Below are 22,102 nucleotides of genomic sequence, written 5' to 3'. Positions count from 1 at the left end.
GATCAGCCTGGCCAACATGGTGAAACCCCATCTCTACTAAGAATACAAAAATTGGCCGGGCGTGGTGGCTCAAGCCTGTAATCCCAGCACTTTGGGAGGCCGAGACGGGCGGATCACGAGGTCAGGAGATCGAGACCATCCTGGCTAACACAGTGAAACCCCGTCTCTACTAAAAAATACAAAAAACTAGCCGGGCGCGGTGGCGGGCGCCTGTAGTCCCAACTACTCGGGAGGCTGAGGCAGGAGAATGGCGTGAACCCGGGAGGCGGAGCTTGCAGTGAGCTGAGATCCGGCCACTGCACTCCAGCCTGGGCGGCAGAGCGAGACTCCGTCTCAAAAAAAAAAAAAAAAAAAAAAGAATACAAAAATTTTCTGGGCGTGATGGCATGTGCCTGTAATCCCAGCTACTCGGGAGGCTGAGGCAGGAGAATCGCTTGAACCCAAGAGGGGGAGGTTGCAGTGAGCCAAGATCATGCCACTGCACTCCAGCCTGAGCGACAGAGCAAGACTCCATCTTGTGGTGGGGGGGAGACTATTCAAATTAAAACAAAAAAGCAAGGTACATATATACCATATAATATTTCAAGAATGAAAGAAACTTGGTTTATAGAAAAACAAGTAATCTGTGTATTTAAAGCTGCTCTAAAATTAAGTTTGTTTCTTTTTAAAGCAAGGTACAGACAGTAATTTACTAGACTTTGGGTAAGAAAGGAGAATGAGACTACGTATTTATCTGCTTGTGGATGCATAAGGAAGTACTAGAAAAAATCACAAGAAACAAATAATAATTACATATTTGGGAGGAAGGGGGGAAACAGGAACGAGAGAGACAAATAATTCTTACTGTAAACTTTTGTTATAATGTTTTGTTGATTGCTTTTTCCAAAAAAGTTGTTTTTAAAAGCAACTCCACAAGAATTACCTCACTCTCTACAAAACCCAAGGGAAGTTACTGGCACAGTATTCATTCCAGTAAATGTGGTTTTAATAACTATTAAACTCCTTTAAACACAAACTTTTAATCTCTATGGTATATGCTACTTTCCATAAATAGAAACCAAAATATTTAATTTTTCATAAAGACAAATGGAAAAGATTTTTACAGAAACTTGCTCTTTATAAAGATTTCCCAGAATACATCTAATTTGACAAAAGTGATTTACAACTAATTACAACTAAACTCAGTAGTGTGACCTCAAAACTGAGTGAAAGGAATAAAGTCCTTTAATGTCCTACAACTTATTTATTTTATATAATAGTCAATGTTGTTTGCTAATGAAAATGTCAAAACCTTTGACAGTAAGAAAACATAACCAGACCACCAAGTATTAAAAAAAACCAACACGGCTTCCAATCATTAGTCTACCACTAGCTATTTTCAAGACCCTAATCCAACAGCAACACTTCTGTACTTCAAATAGAAAAAAACAGATCAAACGAGCTTAATCTCCATCTACTTTTGAAATTCAATGTATGTACATAATGTTAAAACAAATGGTTGTTTTTAAAAAAATTTAGAGGAGCAAAATTATGCCTATTAGGAAACATGTCAGCTTAAGCTAACATTTAAAAGAAAACAACAGGCTGGGCGCAGTGGCTCATGCCTGTAATCCCAGCACTTTGGGAGGCCGAGGCAGGTGGATCATGAGGTCAGAAGATTGAAACCATCCTGGCCAACATGATGAAACCCTGTCTCTACTAAAATACAAAACATTAGGCGGGCGTGGTGGTGGGCACCTGTAGTCCCAGCTACTTGGGAGGCTGAGGCAGGAGAATGGTGTGAACCTGGGAGGCGGAGCTTGCAGTGAGCTGAGATCGCACCACCGCCCTCCAGCCTGGCAAAAGAGCGAGACTCTCTCAAAAAAAAAAAAAAAAAAAAAAAAAAGCCAGCCAGGCACAGTGGCTCACGCCTGTAATCCCACCACTTTGGGTGGCCAAGGCGGGAGAATCACCTGAGGTCAAGGGTTTGAGACCAGCCTGGCCAACATGGTGAAACACCATCTCTACTAAAAGTATAAAAATTAGCCAGGTGTGGTGGCATACGCCTGTAGTCCCAGCTACTCAGGAGGATGAGGCAGGAAAATCGCTTGAACACAACAGGTGGAGGCTGCAGGGAGCCAAGATGGCACCATTGCACTCCAGCCTGGGCAACAGAGTGAGACTCTGTGTCATAAATAAATAAATAAAATTTATACACATACATCCTTACCTTGAAAGGTTTGTCTCCACTGTGTGTCAGCATATGCCTTTGTAACCAACTTTGACTGGTAGATGGAGTGTTATATACTTTACAACCTTTCCATAGGCAAACAAATACCTGTTAAGAAAAACAAAGCCATATTAATTTTCATGACCTATCTCAAGAAGAGTTTGATTCCTCATACATTCAAATTAACAAGTTACAAGTCTTCCACTGACAAGAGCTATAGAATGTACAAGCCAATCAAAATGCTTAATATAAACTGTCAAAACATCCTAGTATGAGCCACCCTTGATGCTACTGACCACACCTTCAGTAAGGAATAGGAACACATGACAGAATACCATTCAGAAGGAAACATATATAACATTAGCAATATATCCCTCGGAACTGAGACCATGGGCCATTATTTACATTTTTGTATTTACTGCACAAAAGAACAAACATCTATTAATTTTAAATAGCAGGAAAATATAAAGGCATAAAAAATTAATGAAATGACCAATAAATATTAATTAGAAGACACTGATATTTTCAACTTCAAAGAATGAATGAAAATTATCAAATTACAATTTTTTACTGGTGATATCCTGGTCTCACAAGCATACTAACAATATTTGTTCTTATATTGTTGTAATCATGAAGAATTATTTCTATCCCGATTATGACATAGAGACACATTCGAGACCCTGTCTGGAATATGAAATTTTGTTATGAAACAAATTGAATACAAAATATTAAGTTAATATAGCAATAAAAACAACAGACATGAGCTACCATACTTTCATCACAGATCCACATTCTAGGTTCAGGGTACTAAGTATAACTAGGTGTGGAAAGCACCAAAACTAACAAACTAATCTTTATCATCTTCCTACCAGTGACATGTCAGTTTCCTAACTGATGATATTTCCATCAAACCAAACACTGAAAACTGCTTCCCAACATCAGGAAAAAAAGGGTCTACCACAATCATTATCTTGAAAGAACCACTTAAAGGCTCTGTTCTTTTCTAAGGTAAGAACAATCATAGAGTCACACTTTGAAGACTATAATACACTACATACATATAGAACACAAGACAGATATACAATCTTTCTTCAGCCAGCCTAAAATAAAAATTTTTAATAGACTAAAAAAACTGACAGTCTATAAACAAATAATTGAGGTCAATTTTTACTCAAAAACAATATCATCTTATGTCAAATAGGTATAACAAGGTAATACCAACACTGCCATTTGACAAGACTGTTTAGAGAAGTTACTACATATCCTGACTCCACAACGAATTTGCTAGTTTCTTTAAGTATGAGATAAAGGAACTCATAACATTACCTCCTTTATACTCAAAATTCCCAACCCTAGAACATGTTTATAAACTAATGGCCAAGGTTCTCAGAGTTAAAAGTAACTTTTAAAAATAAATCTAGGAACAGAAAAAAATACAAAGCAATACTTATATGCACCCGATGTGGTGGCTCACACCGGCAATTTCAGCACTCTGGGAGGCCGACGGGGAGGGCTTGAGCTCAGGAGTTCGAGACCAGCCTGGGCAACATGGCAAAACCCTGTCTCTGCAAAAGTAACAAAAAATATTGGCTAGGCATAATGGCATATGCACCTGTAGTCCCAGCTACTCAGGGGCGGTGGGGGGGGGGGGGGGTGCGGTAGCTGAGGCAGGATGATTGATCGAGCCCAAGAGATGAAGGCTGCAGTGAGCCATGATGGCACTACTGCACTCCAGTGTAGGTGACAGAGTGAGATCTTCTCTCCAAAAAAAAAAAAAAAGGCAAAAAACAAAAAACAAAAACCTTAAATGCTATAGAAATTAATTCAATATTGTTTAATAATCACACATGGGTAATTAATGCTATCAATTTTTGAAATCAAGACTACTAGACTCACCATGCACAGTGGCTCACACCTCTAACCCCAGCACTTTGGAAGGCCAAAGCAGGAGGACTGCTTGAGCCCAGGAATGAGGCCAGCCTGGGCAACATGCCATAACCCTGTCTATACAAAATATACAAAAATTAACCAGGCATGGTGGTGTCCACCTGTAGTCCCAGCTACTTAGAAGGCTGAGGTGGGAGAATTGCTTGAGCCGGAGAGGGCAAAGCTACAGTGAGCTGCTATGATTATGCCATTGCACTCCAACCTGGGCAGTAAGAGATAGATCCTGTCTCAAAAGAAAAAAAAAAAAAAAAAACTACCACTAGACTCAAAGTCTTATTTTTCGATCCAAGTAATAAAGAGGAGGAATCAGGGGTTGGTTTAAAATTCTCTCAGAAATCATACTATTAGTTTGGTGTGCAAGTAATTGCTGTTTTTGCCATTAATGTAACTGAAAAAAAAGGCAATTACTTGTGCACCAACCTAATACGTAAACAGAAATGCCTTAAAGTAAGTATTTGGGAACAATATCAACATCATTCCTGTAACAACTTTTGTGACAGAAGGATTCTCCTTAACGTTAAAAGGATTCTTAAGTGACCCCTCCCCGCCCCACTCTGCGATACTCTTAAAGATAGAATTTAGTTCCTTCGAAATAAGCACTGCCTCTACCTAACAATACTCAATCACTAAATTTGGTGAAAACAGTAGTATCCGGCTTCTATTTTTTTTTCCTATGAGCAAACATGACTATAGAGATAATGGCAGGTCTGAAATTACATCTGATACGGCCTTGGTTAGTAACTATGGTCTAGACTCTACATGGAATAATCTCTAGTAACACAATTAAGACAACACCTTCAGATTCAAAGAAAAACCAAAATCTTCAACCTAGTGAATTTTATACCAAATGAAGTAGGTGTAAAGAGATCAAAGTTAACTGTGTTTAGCTATATTGGGGTGAAATGTTTAGAAAGATCCAAAAAAGGCCTGGTGTAATGGCTCACGCCTGTAATCCCAAAACTTTGGGAGGCCGAGGTGGGTGAATCACTTGAGGCCAGGAGTTCGAGACCGGCCTGACCAACACGGTAAAACCATGTCTCTAGTAAATATACAAAATTAGCCAAGTGTGGTAGCACACGCCTGTAATCCCAGCTACTCAGGAGGCTGAGGAAGGAGAATCGCTGGAACCCGGGAGGCGGAGGTGACAGTGAGCTGAGATTGCACCATTGCACTCAAACCTGGGAAACGAGCAAAACTCCATCTTAAAAAAGAAAAAAGAAAGATCCACAATAAAAACAACACAAAACTGTTCGAGGCTATTATTTCCTTTCCTAACCTGTATTAGGATGACGTTTTGATAAAAATATTCCCAAATCTGACGAAAGGGTCTTCTTCAAACCTGAGACTTTTTAGATGTATAACATGTGAAAAATATTTTTATACTATTTTTAGAAACTCTCCTACTGTTAAGATTAACTCTGAAAAATCAAATACCATAGGATTCCAATTATATCCAAATTTGGCAGGAGTATGTTCAAGAATATAATTTGCCATGGTTCTATTTTAAAATGAATTAAGGTCTGGCTATTTTAACAGAATAAGACACAGGGGTCCAAAGTCTAGTCTCTTATGATACAGCAAATTGTGTCGTATTAGGCTGTATTAGACATAACAGAAATAGAAAACAACCTGCTGAGCATAGTGACTCGTGCCTAGAATCCCAGCTGCTCCGGCGGCTGAGGCAAGATGATGGCTACAAGACAGATTTTCAGACCAGTATGGGCAACACAGCAAGATCCCAACTCCGAAAACGTTTAAAGTAGCCAGACATAGTGATGCATGCCTATAGTCCCAGCTACTACACTGAGGTAAAAGGTCTGCCTGAGTCCAGGAGTTTGGGGCTACGTGAGCTAAGATCATGCCACTGCACTCCGACTGGAGCCAACAGTGGGATCCTAGATAAGTATTTTTTTGAAAGAAGATAAACTGAATTCAGTCCAGCTCTTTCACTTTGCAGCTATGTAATCTTGGAAGAATCATCTACTTCCTTTTTCATCAGAAATACTCTGAGCACACATTTGGTAAGTCCAAAACACTATGAAAATAGAAGTTATATTATCTCAGAAAGATCAGTCAATGAAATAACTGGGTTTATATTAGACACCGAAGGTTCCTTCTCAAAATAACTGCCATCAGGTTTTCCTGCCAGAATGTCCAAGAAAAAAAATTTTAAACTCACACAGCCATTAAAAGAATATCTTTGGGCCAGGAGTAGTGGCTCACACCTATAATCCCAGCACTCTGAGAGGCCGAGGTGAGTAGATCACTTGAGGTCAGGATTTCAAGACCAGCCTGACCAACATGGTGAAATCCCACCTCTACTAAAAATACAAAAACTTAACCAGGTGTGATGACACATGCCTGTAATCCCAGCTACTTGGGAGACTGAGGCAGGAGGACTGCTTGAACCTAGGAGGCGGAAGTTGCAGTGAGCTGAGATGGCCCCACTACACCCCAGCCTGGGTGACAGAAAGAGACTCCATCTCAAAAAACATACATATATATTTTGGACTGCCAAAGAAATCTTCAAGTTTACAAGGGCCTTACACATGAGATGTAGATGTCTAAAATTTCAGTGTTACAGGGAGGTTTCGGCTTTCTGTTAAGAACTCTACAAAGTACTGAGTTTCTATCAGAACAGGTTTTACCTTCAGGAATCTTCTCCAAAACACCCAAAGTGAGTAAGGACAGTACAAACCTGGGAGCCAAGAGTTGTCTGAGTCTCCTTCACTTTGGTCAATATCCTCGAACCAGTGTATGAACCAGTGCATCCTTGTACCAGTGTATGTATCTGAGTGTATTTGAATGGCCTATACTTAAAATGGCTTGTATGATAGTACAGACAAACGCACAAACACCTATGCACCTGAAGAGCACAAATGAATCCATGAAATCTTTCTGTAAATAAATGAAAAATCCACTGCAAAAAAATGGAATGTTAACCTGCCTAAGTATGCACAAGGAAATTCAGTTATTACCAGTAAATTAAAATCAGCCAAATATATTCTAAACGCAGAGCAAGTTAACGGAATAATCTACATGCCAAAATAAAGGCCTAATTATACTGAGTAAATGATCTTGTTTTCAGTAAAATGACACAAAAAGAAAAGAGCGACACCATCTAAAGTCAGGTAGGCCAGCTGAGTGTGGTGGTTCTTGCCTGGAATCCCAGGAACTCAAGAAGCCGAGGTGGGAGCACTGCTTAAGCCCAGGAGTTGGAAAACATAGTAAGACTCTGTCTCAGCCGGGCGCGGTGGCTCATGCCTGTAATCCCGGCACTTTGGGAGGCCGAGGCGGGCGGATCACAAGGTCAGGAGATCGAGACCACGGTGAAACCCCATCTCTACTAAAAATACAAAAAATTAGCCGGGCGCGGTTGTGGGCGCCTGTAGTCCCAGCTACTCGGGAGGCTGAGGCAGGAGAATGGCGTGAACCCGGGAGGCGGAGCTTGCAGTGAGCCGAGATCGCGCCACTGCACTCCAGCCTGGGCGACAGAGCGAGACTCCGTCTCAAAAACAAAAACAAAAACAAAAAAAAAAGACTCTGTCTCATTAACAAAAAAAAACACAAAAGTCAGACAGAGGGGGTGGACGGATGATTCCATGATACCATCAAGCCTTATTTTTCTTTTCTTTTTTTTTTTTTTAAATGAGACAGAATCTTGCTCTATCATCCAGGCTGTAAGGCAGAGGCACAATCATAGCTCACTGCAACCTTGACCTCCTGAGCGCTATAGTTAACTGTACTCATTCAAGTCTTCCAATAACATCGTATCATATTCCTCCCTTGCCCAAAATCGCCTCGCTTTGCCTCTCAGCAAAAAAACACACCAAAGAATATATGCAAAAGTAAACCTGAAATGACACAGAAAATAAATCCTGTATCAAGAAATCTAAACAGCTTTCCAGAAATTGTTTTTATGTGAGAAATAGCTGAGAAAGAAAGAGCAGTAATATATTTTACACTGAGCCTCTAAAGTCCTATAAGTTCCCCACTTTCCAAGACTTAGGTGTATATTAAGAGGACACTGGGATTTGAAATTTGATTAGTAAGATAACTCAGAGCCTAATCTTCAGAAATCAGTCACACACAGAAGAACGGACCTAGGCCAGGCACGGTGGCTCAGGCCTGTAATCCCAGCACTTTGGGAGCCAGAGGCAGGTGGATCACCTGAGGTCAGGAGTTCGAGACTAGGCTGGCCAACATGGTGAAACCCCATCTCTACTAAAAATACAAAAGTCAGTCAGGTGTGGTGGAGCATACCTGTAGTCCCTGCAACTTAGGAGGCTGACATAGGAGAATCACTCAAACCTGGGAGGTGGAGGTTGCAGTGAGCGGAGATTGCACCACTGCACTCCAGCCTGGGCAACAGTAACAAAATTCTATCATATTTAACACTAAAGATAAGTTTGATTCTCTTTTTGCCTGTTTTGTTTTTATTTTTGAAATTGTAGAAAGCACTCTAATGATTTTTTTTTTTAAAAAGGTGTATTGGTCGGGGCATGGTGGCTCACGCCTGTAATCCTAGCACTTTGGGAAGCCAAGGCAAGACCAGCATGGGCAACACAGTGAGACCTCATATCTAAGAAAAAAAAAGTGTATTCATAATTTGGTGTTTAAATGATTAGTTTGATTTTAATGTAGAAATCAGGCCAGGAAAATCTAAACTCCACTTGACTTCAGCCTCCAAAGAAGTCCACATGAACATAGCAACATAAACAGCTTAAAAGGGGGAAAAAAACAATGCTAAGTGGTTATATAATGGTTTTGCTTTTCTCCCCAGGGCAAAGATTATAGTGGAATGAGAAAAAGAACATAAATTAATATAGTTTAGATCTTGCTAACTTACTGCTCCAGTAAAATTGTCATCTTTCAATAATCAGAAGCATAAAATCTTCTAGGGTTACCAATTTTTTCCTCATCTGTTTCTGTTCCATGATGACACTTTAACACTTAAGAGAGAAAGAAGAAATAAGAAAACTAAAAAAATAATTAGGCCAACAAAATCAGGTGTTTTCTACTTATATTAGATACCTACAACAGTCAAACACACAGAGATAGAAAGTAGAACTGTGGTTACCAGGAGCTAGTGGGAGCAGACAGTAAGTTTGTTTAATGGATATACATCTCAATTTGGGATGATAATTTACAAGTTCTGGAGACAGTGGGTGACGATTACACAATAAGGTGAACGTACTTAAAGCCCCTGAACTGTACATTAAAATTGTTTTTTGTTCTTTTTTTTGAGACAGGATCTCACTCTGTCATCCAGGCTGGAGTGCAGTGGCGTGATCTCACAGCACCTCAACCTCCTAGGCTCAAGCAATTCTCCCACCTCATCCCCCTGAGTGGCTAAGACCACAGGTGTGTGCCACCACACCCAGCTAATTTTTGTAGAGACAGGATTTTGTCATGTTGCCCAGGCTGGCCTGAAAACTCCTGAGCTCAAGCGATCTACCTGCCTCAGCTTTCCAAAGTGCTGGGATTACTGTGCCCAGCCGAAAATGTTTTTGTTTTCTTAAAGTTCATTTCAAAGAAAAAAAATCTGATGTTCCAACCAACAATTACTCTTCAAAACACAAAACCTGCTAGGCATGGTGGCTCACGCCTGTAATTCCAGCACCTTGGGAGGCTGAGGAGGATGATCAGGTCCTCCTCAGGAACTCCTTAGGTCAGGAGTTCAAGACCAGCCTGGCCAACATGGTGAAACCCCATCCATACTAAAAATACAAAAATTAGCTGGGCGTGGTGGTGCACACTTGTAATCCCAGCTACTTGAGATGCTGAGGCAGGAGAACTGCTTGAACCCGAGAGGCAGAGGTTGTAGTGAGCTGAGGTCGTGCCACTGCACTCCAGCCGGGGCAACAGAGATTCCATCTCAAAAAAAGAAAATAAAAGAAAAAACAAACACAAAAGTCAATCTCAAAGCACAAAATCGGATTGAGTTTTCTTGTCTTTTATAATAGTACCCTCAATTTCTCATTCATATTTTATCATTCAAAACACATAGTCTATTGTAATCTCAGCACTTTCAGAGACCAAGACGGGCAGATCACTGGAGTCCAGGAGTTGGAGACCAGCCTGGGCAACATGGTGAAACCTCATCTCTACAAACAAACAAACAAACAAACCATAGTCTATATCCTAATGACTGGTGTGTAGGAAAAAACTGGGATGCATTTTCTACATTATTTGATCCTTCACATTTATAGTTTAGCAAATAATGTCCTTCAAAGATCAGGACTCCTATCTTTGGTCAAAATAGCATTACTCTTTTTATTTTATTTTATTTTTTGAGACAGAGTCTCATTCTGTCACCCAGGCTGGAGTGAAGTGGTGCGATCTCAGCTCACTGCAACCTCCGCCTCCCGGGTTCAAGTGGTTCTTCTGCCTCAGCCTCCCCAGTAGCTGGGACTATAGGGGCGCACAAACATACCCAGCTAATTTCTGTATTTTTAGTAGAGATGGGGTTTCACCATATTGGCCAGGCTGGTCTCAAACTCCTGACCTCGTGATCCGCCTGCCTCAGCCTCCCAAAGAGCTGAGATTACAGGCATGAGCCACCGCGCCTGGCCAAACAGCATTACTCTTAAAATCAGCTACAGAATCTTATTATTGGTAATCAAGTGATATTTTGAATAAGGGTTCAAGAAATGACATGGGAGATTTTTCATTTCAATATTACACTTACGGGACAAATGCCAACATTTCATGTCTAATTCTATAATATCAGCAATGTACATGTATATAGTTACTGTGATTACATGATATATTTATTTTAAAAATCAGTCTTGGCCAGATGCGGTGGCTCACACTTGTAATCCCAGCATTTTAGGAGGCCAAGGCGGGTGGACCACCTGCGGTCAGGAGTTCGAGACCAGCCTGGCTAACATGGTGAAATCCCGTCTCTACCAAAAATACAAAAAAAATTAGCCAGGCATGGTGGCTCACGCCTGTAATCCCAGATACTCGGAGGCTGAGGCAGGAGAATCACCTGAACCCAGGAGGCAGAGATGGCAGTGAGCTGAGACCACACCATTGCACTGCAGACTGGGCAACGAGAACCAAACTCTGTCTCAAAAAAAAAAAAAAAATTAATTACTTTAAAAAAAAATTAAAATCAGACTGTAATTGCATTTTTTCTAAAAATCTGGAAAGGGGTGAAATTCTCATCAGGTTGTATGCCAACTCGACTTGCGGGATTCCAAGACTCAGAAATGTGAAATTCTCCCGCTCCCACATCTACCGCTCCCACATCTTCCACATCAAGAGAAGCCCAGTGATCTTCCAAATAGCTCATGATTCTATATACAGTTGCTAAGTCAAGTGACAAAAAAGCATCATGCCATGATGCTCAAAAATGGTATATACCAAGTGACATCAAGCACTGGCTTACAAAAAGCAGATCTACAAAAGCCAGAAAACCAACTTGCTAAGATATTTCACTCTAAGTATCTGACATACGGCTTGGGGGAGAAGACTGGGTTACCAAAGTAGCCTAACCACTGAGCTGGGTTTTACACTGAAAATACCGTATGATGGACACAGTTAATTAACAAATCATAGGTAAGTATAACATTTTACTGGTTACTCAGACATCATACCTATTAACTCTAACAAGAAGACAAATGTACAAGTGTTTACTTATCAAGTTTGAGTAATCAAAAGACTGCTGACACATTATAATATATTGTGACAGGGAAGAATATGTCTTAAAAGAAATTTCGGCCACATACGGTGACTCATGCCTATAATCCCAGCACTCTGGGAGGCCAAGGCGGGCGGATCACTTGAGTTCACGAGTTCGAGACCAGCCTAGCCAACATGGCAAAACCCCATCTCTACTAAAAATACAAACAAAAATTAGCCAGGCATGGTGGCAAGCACTGGTAATCCCAGCTACTCAGGAGGTTGAGGCAGGAGAATCACTTGAACCCAGGAGGCAGAGGCTGTGGTGAGCCAAGATCACGCCACTGCACTCCAGCCTGGGCAACAGAGCAAGACTCCATCTCAAAAAAAAAAAAAAAAAAAAAAAATTCAAGTATGACATCACTGCTTAAAATGTTAGAAATGTTGACTTGGCTGGATGTTTAAAAAAAAAAAGATCAATATTATACTCTAAGTATCAACAGAACCTTGGAAACAGTTATCCACTAACTTAAACCATGATGGTTTTTACTATGTTAGTTATCTGTTCTTCAATAGTGATGGAAGGCTGATAAGAAATGTGTGGCCTAATACTAATAAATTACCTGCCCTTACACTGTGACAGTAATTTCTGAAAAATGCACTAAGTGTGATAACTATTCAACAAAAATCTAGGTAAAGCTGAAACAATGTATAAATTAATATTCTGGCACATTACTTTTGGCTTACCCATTTGCTTAGCTCTTTATTCAGTACCTAATAGAAGTTACATGAACTGACACAATTAAATGTATTCCTGAAAGGATATAGGTCAATACTGACGAATCAGAACTTTCCATCTAAATAGTTTTGTCAAGACCTGGGAAAGATTATCAACTCTCACTCACAAATAATGAGTTCAGGTTGTCATTTAATAGAATTGCATATACTAATCCTGGTACCAATAGTCTCCCCAGTTAATTTAAGCATCAGGAATAATTTAGGATCCTCTAACAAAGGAAAACCAAGACAGTGCTAATTCTAAATGTTCTCAACTCAAAACATCAGAACCCTGGAATACACTGTATTCATTTATAATACTGTCACCTACTATATTTTTAAAAGTCTAATTTCTTCAAAATAACGTATCTAAAAGCAAACTAAAATCCAACACATATCCTATTTTTATTTGATTCTATCAAATAATTGGGAAATAATTATTAAAAATTCACTTGAAAAAATTAAGCCTGTGTAAAAATAATCCCAAATTACTTTCAGCAAAAAAGCCTAACTAGCAATTATAATAAAACTAACGAAAACAGGGAGTGAAAAAAAGAAATGACAAAACCAACCCCTCCTCGCTGACCATCTACATGTATGGAACGGATGTGATCTGCCAGATCTGGGCTAGAGTTGAAGCAAGCCTGGCACTGGTCCCAACAACAATTATAGGCAATATTTTTGCTTGAAGAAGTAGTGCTTCCTTGTCCATTCATCATTGCTGGAGTTGAACGCCCACTGGAAATTGTGCTGTCTACATCCATTATAGTACTGCTTATGCTACAAAAGAAGAAAAAAGGCTGTGTTATTCCTAGAAATATACTAACATGAATATGATCTTATAAATACTTAATTAAGATTACCACTTGACATTCTGCTCCATGTGAGCAAAGCATAGTAACCATATTCTCCATTAGAAAACAACAATGCTTTGATATTAATTAGTTGGCAATGAAGTACAAATCAAGACAGAAACATGACAGTACCTCAAAATCAGATATGGAATAATTTAAGCAACTTTTGGCAGGCATGAACTCAATACTATATCTTACAGAAAACAAACCACACCCACACCCACACACAGCTTATCACATCTCATCCCTTCCACAGTTCAAAGCAGCAAGAGAAAGTAAGAGTTTCCAGCTGTAAATAATACATAATCAAAGCATTATCTTTATGGCTCTGCAAATCACTTGTTGACCTGAAATCTCTTCTAATCATTAATCTGAAAATATAACTGCTACCACTCCTACTCCCTTTTCATATCAAAGAATTGGGGAGATTTTGCAGTATTTTCCCTGATAAATAAAAAAGCAGAAGAGAGAAAACTGGTCTCTGATTTTTCTAAAGTCCAAATAAAAAATCTTTTCCTGACCCTAAAATTTTATTTTTTTAACTCATCTCTAGCCATAAAAACAAGACTGAAAACGTCAACCAATTCCTTTTAATTTTTATTTACTAAAGTATTACATATGGCTGGACGTGGTGGATCACTCCTGCAAACCCAGCACTTTGGGAGGCCGAGGCGGGTAGATTACCTGAGGCCAGGAGTTCGAGACCAGCCTGCTCAACATGGTGAAAACCTATTGCTACTAAAAATACAAAAAATTAGCTGGGTGTGGTGGCAGGTGCCTGTAATCCCAGCTACTCGGGAGGCTGAGGCAGGAGAATCTCTTGAACCTAGGAGGTAGAGGTTGGAGTGAGTGGAGATCGCACCACTGTACTCCAGCCTGGTCAACAAGAGCAAAACTCTGTCTCAAAAAATAAAATAAAATAAAATTAAATTAAATTAAAGATCACGCCATTGCACTCCAGCCTGGTCAACAAGAGCAAAACTCTGTCTCAAAAAATAAAATAAAGTATTACATAGTAGTAACTCTTTTATTTAAAAAAATTATATTATTAGTGGTCAAAATGCTCAAAAATTCACAGCTTAATAAAATGTACCACACTTTTTCCTTAATTTTAAAAGCAATTCACTTATTTTCTTTTTTCAAAATCTTCTCAATAAATAAATTACATGAAAGTCACTTCAATCATAAGGGTCAAGAGGAAGAATGTTTTCAGACTAAATCTGTGAAAGGGTGTATATCTGCTTGCAATTTAAGAAATAACACAAGTCAAGTTGTGAAAATTGTATTAACTTTAAAGAGGTATGCTTCCCTCCTGCCAAGTTTTTATCATGGAAAATTTCAAAGACACAAAATATAGCTAAATCTGAATTCAATTAACATTTTTACCGTATTTGCTATCTGTAATCTGTTTCTCTGAATCATTTCAAAGTTGCAGGCATCATGACAGTCAACCACAGCACATACCTTCTTAAAAAAAAGAACATTCAGGCAGGTCACAGTGGCTCATGCCTATAATCCCAGCACTTTGGGAGACTGCAACGGACAGATCACAAGATCAGGAGATTGAGATCATCCTAGCTAACATGGTGAAACCCCGTCTCTACTAAAAATACAAAAAATTAGCCAGGCATGGTGGTATGTGCCTGCAGTCCCAGCTACTCCAGAGGCTGAGGCAGGAGAATGGTGTGAACCCAGGAGGCGGAGATTGTAGTGAGCAGAGATCATGCCACTGCACTCCAGCCTGGGCGACACAGCTAGACTCCATCTCAAAAAAACAAAAAAAAAAAAACATTCAGGCCAGGTGCGGGGGCTCACGCCTATAATCCCAGCACTCTGGGAGGCTGAGGTGGGTGAATCACAAGGTCAGGAGTTCAAGACCAGCCTGGTCAAGATGGTGAAATCACATCTCTACTAAAAATACAAAAATTAGCAGGGCGTGGTGGCGCATGCCTGTAATCCCAGCTACTCAGGAGGCTGAGGCAGAGAATTGCTTGAACCTGGGAGGAGGAGGTTGCAGTGAGCCAAGATAATACCACTGCACTCCAGCCTGGGTGACAGAGCGAGACTCTGTCTCAAAAACTAAAAAGAACATTCATCTATATACCAATACAACCTATTCACTCACACCGGAGAAAATTTACATGAATTTTGTTAGCTTAAGTAAGCTTTATAATGATCTGTGTCTAACATCAAACATACCCACTGTGGGGGGTTAGGGGGATGTTAAGGCAGGATCCTCACCCCGTTGCCACGCCTATAGTGCAGTGGTGCTAACACGGCTCATTGCAGCCTTGACCTACCAGGCTCAAGTGATCCTCCTACCTCAGCCTCCTGAGTAGCCGGGCCTACAGGTGTGCACCACTATGGTCGACTAAATTTTTTAAATTTCTGTAAACACGACGTCTCTTTATGTTGCCCAGGCTGGGCTCAAGCAATCCTCCTGCCTTGGCCTCCCAAAGTACTAGGACTACAGGCATAACCCACTGCACCCAGCTAAATTTTTTTTTTTTTTTGTAGAGGCGGAGTCTTGTATTGTAGCCCACGCTAGAAACATATCCATTTTTAAAAGCAGATATTTTTGTAGGATGCTTCAGATATGAAAAATGTCTTGGCTGCCGGGCGCGGTGGCTCAAGCCTGTAATCCCAGCACTTTGGGAGGCCGAGGCGGGCGGATCACAAGGTCAGGAGATCGAGACCACGGTGAAACCCCGTCTCTACTAAAAATACAAAAAATTAGCCGGGCGCGGTGGCGGGCGCCTGTAGTCCCAGCTACTCAGGAGGCTGAGGCAGGAGAATGGCGTGAACCCGGGAGGCGGAGCTTGCAGTGAGCCGAGATCGCGCCACTGCACTCCAGCCTGGGCAACAGCGTGAGACTCCGTCTCAAAAAAAAAAAAAAAAAAAAAAAAAAAAAAAGAAAAATGTCTTGGGTTTTCCTTTAAAGGATATTCTAGTATCTAAGCTCATCTAACTATCTACCTAGTTAGTTAAATGCAATAAATATATATTTACCTGCCTAGTCAGCATAAGATTCTAAATTGCATCTCTAAGGCTTCATTCTAAAACTCTGTAATCTCAAATGTGAATCAGTTCTTGAATATCTGAATATGCATATATTGTTTGTTGTTGCAGGAGTAACCTTGGGTATGGTGGTTTTCTACACCGAAATACAAATTTTATTTAAACCCTAGAAATTTCAAGTTTCCCCTGGCCAGGCGGTGGCTCACACCTGTAATCTCAGCACTTTGGGAGGCCAAGGAGGGCGGATCACGAGGTCAGGAGATCAAGACGATCCTGACTGACACAGTAAAACCCCATCTCTACTAAAAATACAAAAACTTAGCCGGGCGTGGTGGCGGGCACCTGTACTCCCAGCTACTCCGGAGGCTGAGGCAGGAGAATGGTGTGAACCCAGAAGGCGGAGCTTGCAGTGAGCCAAGAAAGCACCACTGCACTCCAGCCTGGGCGACAGAGCAAGAAAATTTCAAGTTTCATGAGGCCCTTAATCCTGAAATGGTTACCTATTTTCCCTACCGCTTGCTTTATATATTTTAAAACATTCAACTATAAAGCACATACTTACATAAACCATACTAATTTAACTCTAAGGCAAAAACTAATAATTCTAAGTGAACAACCAATCATAACCAATTTATAAACAATCTCAGGAAGAGTAATAAAAACTCAATGAACTACCATGGAACAATCTGCAAGGTATAGTTAAGTAAAACAAACACAAGTGAAGGGTAGTAATGTTCCAATTTGCATACCTAAGTGGGGGAGGGAGACAGAGATATAGCTAGTCTCCAAGGGCACAGAAAGATAAATGAAACCTAGTGAATATATGGGAGAAGGGATGAGTGGGAGAGAAACTTATCTTTCACTGTATACACCCTTTTTATACCATTTTAACCATGTTGTACCTATACTGCTTTTATTAAAAAGTCCAAAATTAGTTGAAAACCAAATCAATTTTTTTAACTGGACAAAGTAAGGTTAAGAGAGATGTATATACCTGTGAAACATCATTATGGAATCTATCTACATAGTACTTCATGTACTTTTGTTCATTACCTTTACCAAAGAAAAGGAACCGGGCCGGGCACGGTGGCTCAAGCCTGTAATCCCAGCACTTTGGGAGGCCGAGGCGGGCGGATCACAAGGTCAGGAGATCAAGACCACAGTGAAACCCCGTCTCTACTAAAAATACAAAAAATTGGCCGGGCGCAGTGGCGGGCGCCTGTAGTCCCAGCTACTCAGGAGGCTGAGGCAGGAGAATGGCGGGAACCCGGGAGGCGGAGCTTGCAGTGAGCCGAGATCGCGCCACTGCACTCCAGCCTGGGCAACAGCGTGAGACTCCGTCTCAAAAAAAAAAAAAAAAAAAAAAAGAAAAGGAACCGTAAAAAAAAGTCCAAAATCTGGGAAGAGTAAGCATTGTTGAGTCTATGCGTGATATCACATACTTGAAACAATACTTCATGTGCATGTAGCTGCTGATAAAGACAGCATAATACAAATGTTAAGAACATGAGCTTTGCCTACCACTGGGGACTAAGCTGTGAATACAATGGTAGACAAGGTGAGAGGCAGATCCTGGGACACTCAAGACATCCCACACACAGAGTCTCCCTCAAGCTGATAAGGGCCAACAGAAGTTCTGCTTCACAACCCCTCTTAGGCTCCTCCCACTTCTACAAAATATCCAATCCTAAAACTCCAGGCTCCCTTTTGGCCCCACACCCATGCTGCCACCAGTGGTCCTCTCCATTCTCATGATGAAGGCAACAGACCTGATGCAACAGCAGAGGACAGAAAACACAAACGACAGGTAACTTCTGATTGTGACAGGACCCTGAGGTAGATAGGGATTTCACAGAAAGCAGTGCCTTTCCTCCTATAATACGTTACATAACAAGAGACAACTCACCTAAATTTACAGTATTTCTAGGACCATATAGATGTTAAATTTTTTCACATAGTTAATTCTCCTTTTCAATGAACATCTACTGATTTCATGAAACGTGAAGACCTATACAGCCTGATATTTGGAAGAATACCTAAGCCAGACAATACACTCACACTATGCAGATAGCTTAATCTAAAGCAGTATTTCTCAAACTTTCACGTATATATAAATCAAAAGGGCCCTTATTAACTGCAGATTCTGATTCAGTAGGTTTAGGGTAGGTCCTGAGATAAAGCATGTCTAACAAGTGCCCGCTTGATGCTGCTGTGACATTTTGAGTAGCAGGAACTGAAAAGATCTCTTTGACTAGCTTTTTTTTTTTTCCGCAAAGAACACAGGTGTTGTGATAACTACCCCTAAAAGCCAAAACAGGAAAAGACTCATATCAACATTGATTTCACTGGACACGTAGATTCGGACAAGTTCACCACTACTCGCCATCTGAACTACAAATGTGGTAGCATCGACAAAAGCAGCACTGAAAAATTTGAGAAGGAGGCTGCTGAGATGGGAAAGTGCTCTTTCAAGTAGGCCTGGGTCTTGGATAAACTCAAAGCTGAGTGTGAATGTGGTATCACCATTGATATCTCCCTGCGGAAATTTGAGACCAGCAAGTACTACACGAGTATCACCGATGCCCCAGAACACAGAGACGTCACCAAAAACATGATCACAGGGACATCTCAGGCTGACCGTGCTGTACTGATTATTGCTGCTGGTGTTGGTGATTTGCAGCCGGTATCTCCAAGAATGGACAGACCTAGGAGCATGCCCTTCTGGCTTACACACTGGAGGTGAAACAACTCATTGTTAGTGTTAACAAAATGGATTCCACTGAGCCACCCTACAGCCAGAAGAGATATGAGGAAGCTGTTAAGGAAGTCAGCACTTACATTAAGAAAACTGGCTACAACCCCAACACAGCAGCATTTGTGCCAATTTCTGGCTGGAATGGTGACAACATGTGGGAGCCAAATGCTAACATGCCTTGGTTCAAGGGATGGAAAACCACTCGTAAGGATGGCAATACCAGTGGAACCACGCTGCTTGACGCTCTGGACTGCATCCTACCACCAACTCGTCCAACTAACAAGCCCCTTTGCCTGCCTCTCCAGGATGTCTACAGAAAGTGGTGGTATTGGTACTGTTCCTGTTGGCTGAGTGCAGACTGGTGTTCTCAAACCTGGTATGGTGGTCACCTTTGCTCCAGTCAATGTTACAACTGAAGTAAAATCTGTCGAAATGCACCATGAAGCTTTGAGGAAAGCTCTTCCTTGGGACAATGTGGGCTTCAATGTCAAGAATGTGTCTGTGAAGGATGTTCATCACAGCAATGATGCCGGTGACAGCAAAAACGACCCACCAATGGAAGCAGCTGGCTTCCCTGCTCAGGGGATTATCCTGAACCATCCAGGCCAAATAAGTGCTGGCTATGCCCCTGTACTGGATTGCCACACGGCTCACACTGCATGCAAGTTTGCCGAGCTGAAGGAAAAGACTGATCACCGTTCTGGTGAAAAGCTGGAAGATGGCCCTAACTTCTTCAACTCTGGTGATGCTGCCATTGTTGATATGGTTCCTGGCAAGCCCATGTATGTTGAGTGCTTCTCAGACTATCCACTTCTGGGTCACTTTGCTGTTCGTGGTATGAGACAGACTGTTGTGGTAGATGTCATCAAAGCAGTGAACAAGAAGGCTGCTGGAGCTGGCAAGGTCACCAAATCTGCCCAGAAAGCTCAAAAGGTTATATGAATATTATCCCTAATATGTGCCACCCTGGTCTTAATCAGCGGTGGAAGAACAGTCCCAGAACTGTTTTGTTTCAATTGGCCATTTAAGTTTAGTAGTAAAAGAGTGGTTATAACAATGCATCGTAAAACCTTCAGAGGAAAGGAGAATGTTTTGTGGACCACTTTGGTTTTCTTTTTTGCAAGTGGCAGTTTTAAGTTATTAGTTTTTAAAATCAGTACCTTTTAATGGAAACAACTTGACCAAAAATTTGTCATGGAATTTTGAGACCCATTAAAAAAGTTTAATGAGAAAAAAAAAAAAAATCTCTTTGACTAGTGTCGTTACCCAACTGAAACTGACCAAACCATCTAAGAAATTGTTTCATACGGTAAAATGGTAAACCGAATTTTTAAGTTTAAAAAACACGTACACGCCGGGCGCGGTGGCTCAAGCCTGTAATCCCAGCACTTTGGGAGGCCGAGACGGGTGGATCACGAGGTCAGGAGATCGAGACTATCCTGGCTAACACGGTGAAACCCCGTCTCTACTAAAAAATACAAAAAACTAGCCGGGCGAGGTGGCGGGCGCCTGTAGTCCCAGCTACTCGGGAGGCTGAGGCAGGAGAATGGCGTGAACCTGGGAGGCGGAGCTTGCAGTGAGCTGAGATCCGGCCACTGCACTCCAGCCTGGGCGACAGAGCGAGACTCCGTCTCAAAAAAAATAAAAAATAAAAAAAATAAAAAATAAATAAAAAAAAAAATAAAAAACACGTACACACACGTTGTCAGAGATGCCAGTAGAATATTTAGGGAGCAACCTGAGATATTTTCAACATCAACAACATTCTCTTTTCCTCTTTTCCCTTAGTTTAGAAACTATCTAGCAGACCAGTTTTCCACCCAACAGCTAGAGCAACCAACTGCATGATTTTATAAAAACAGTTTCCTTTGGAAATTCGAAGACTGTCACACTCATACATCCAGAACAGCCCCATCTTTGAGACTCAAATTACTTCCAGGCAAGTATCTCCTTGGTGGACGTGACCAGGGCTGATTCTGAATGTTGCCAATATTGAGAGAGTTATAAAGATCAGTTTGCTAAATGCTAAGGTGCATGAGCATAGGAAACAATACATGGATGCTTATGTTACCATGACTGAGAAGGACAAAACTATGATCTTAAAGTAACTGAGAAAAGTTCACTAATATGGTTTCTGATTACACACTGCAAATAATCTTTAAGAAACTACCGCTTCCCAAGTGTTGTCTTATTACCAAATAGCAACACATTTTCTTAAAGGGCTATTGAAATACGACTTCTGCCAGGCACAGTGGCTCACGCCTACAATCCCAGCAACTTGGGAGGCTGGGGCGGAAGGATTTCTAGAGGCTGGAACTTCAAGAGCAACCTGGGCAACATAACAAGAGCCTGTCTCTAAAAAAAAAAAGAAAAAAATTAGCTGGGCATGTTGGTACGTGCCTGTAATCCCGGCTACACAGGAGGCTAAGGTGGGAGGACTGCTAGAAGTCCGAGGCCGCAGGGAGCTATGATTGTGCCACTGCACTCCAGCCTGGATGACAGAGCAAAATTCTATCTCAAAAAAAAAAACAACAAAAATCTGAGAACCACCAAAGCTTGAGCATCTCCCTAAAACAGATCAAAAGAATATGTTTCTAAATGGGAATACTTTTATTTTATTCTGAGGTTAACTGCTGAATTTGAAATTCAGTCTGAGGTCAAATGGATAGGGGCAAGCCTTATTGGCAGTCCTCTTTTCAGTTCTATGAGCAAATTTATTTGTGTTGTAGATTTTCCTTGGTAATTTTGGGTCATTCTCCCCCCTCCACCCACCTGTCATACCTTTAGTGAGGTCTAGCCTACTGAAATGTCCAACTTTATTTTTTTTAGCATACGTGCCACCAAAGCAAACACTGAAATGTCTAACTTTAAAGGAAGGTAGAGGACAAGGACTTGAAGGATTGAGAGTGTATA

The 22,102-nt window shown here is 41.0% G+C and overlaps 1 protein-coding gene and 1 pseudogene across 12 annotated transcripts in view; one reads left to right on the top strand and one right to left on the bottom strand.

Annotated features, from left to right (window-relative positions):
- Nucleotides 1-22,102, bottom strand: part of AEBP2 (AE binding protein 2) — a 133,743-nt gene that overhangs the window by 96,203 nt on the left and 15,438 nt on the right. For 10 of the 12 annotated variants that reach the window (XR_012420061.1, XR_012420058.1, XR_012420059.1 and 7 more), the window contains 2 exons: nucleotides 13,135-13,342; nucleotides 2,210-2,317 (listed from right to left, as the gene is read on the bottom strand). Coding sequence is in view for 7 of the 12 variants with exons in the window: in XM_074006348.1 (XP_073862449.1) it covers nucleotides 2,210-2,317; nucleotides 13,135-13,342 (316 nt within the window). In the remaining 5 variants the exon portion in view is untranslated. Of the gene's footprint in view, nucleotides 1-2,209; nucleotides 2,318-9,005; nucleotides 9,109-13,134; nucleotides 13,343-22,102 lie in introns of all 12 variants that reach the window. The other 2 variants (XR_012420062.1, XR_012420060.1) reach the window with 1 other exon arrangement.
- LOC107126610 (elongation factor 1-alpha 1 pseudogene) lies at nucleotides 18,887-20,131 on the top strand (annotated as a pseudogene).

Source organism: Macaca fascicularis, chromosome 11, assembly GCF_037993035.2.
Source record: "Macaca fascicularis isolate 582-1 chromosome 11, T2T-MFA8v1.1".
NCBI lineage: Eukaryota > Metazoa > Chordata > Mammalia > Primates > Cercopithecidae > Macaca > Macaca fascicularis.
This window is presented reverse-complemented; position numbering and strand designations above follow the sequence as displayed.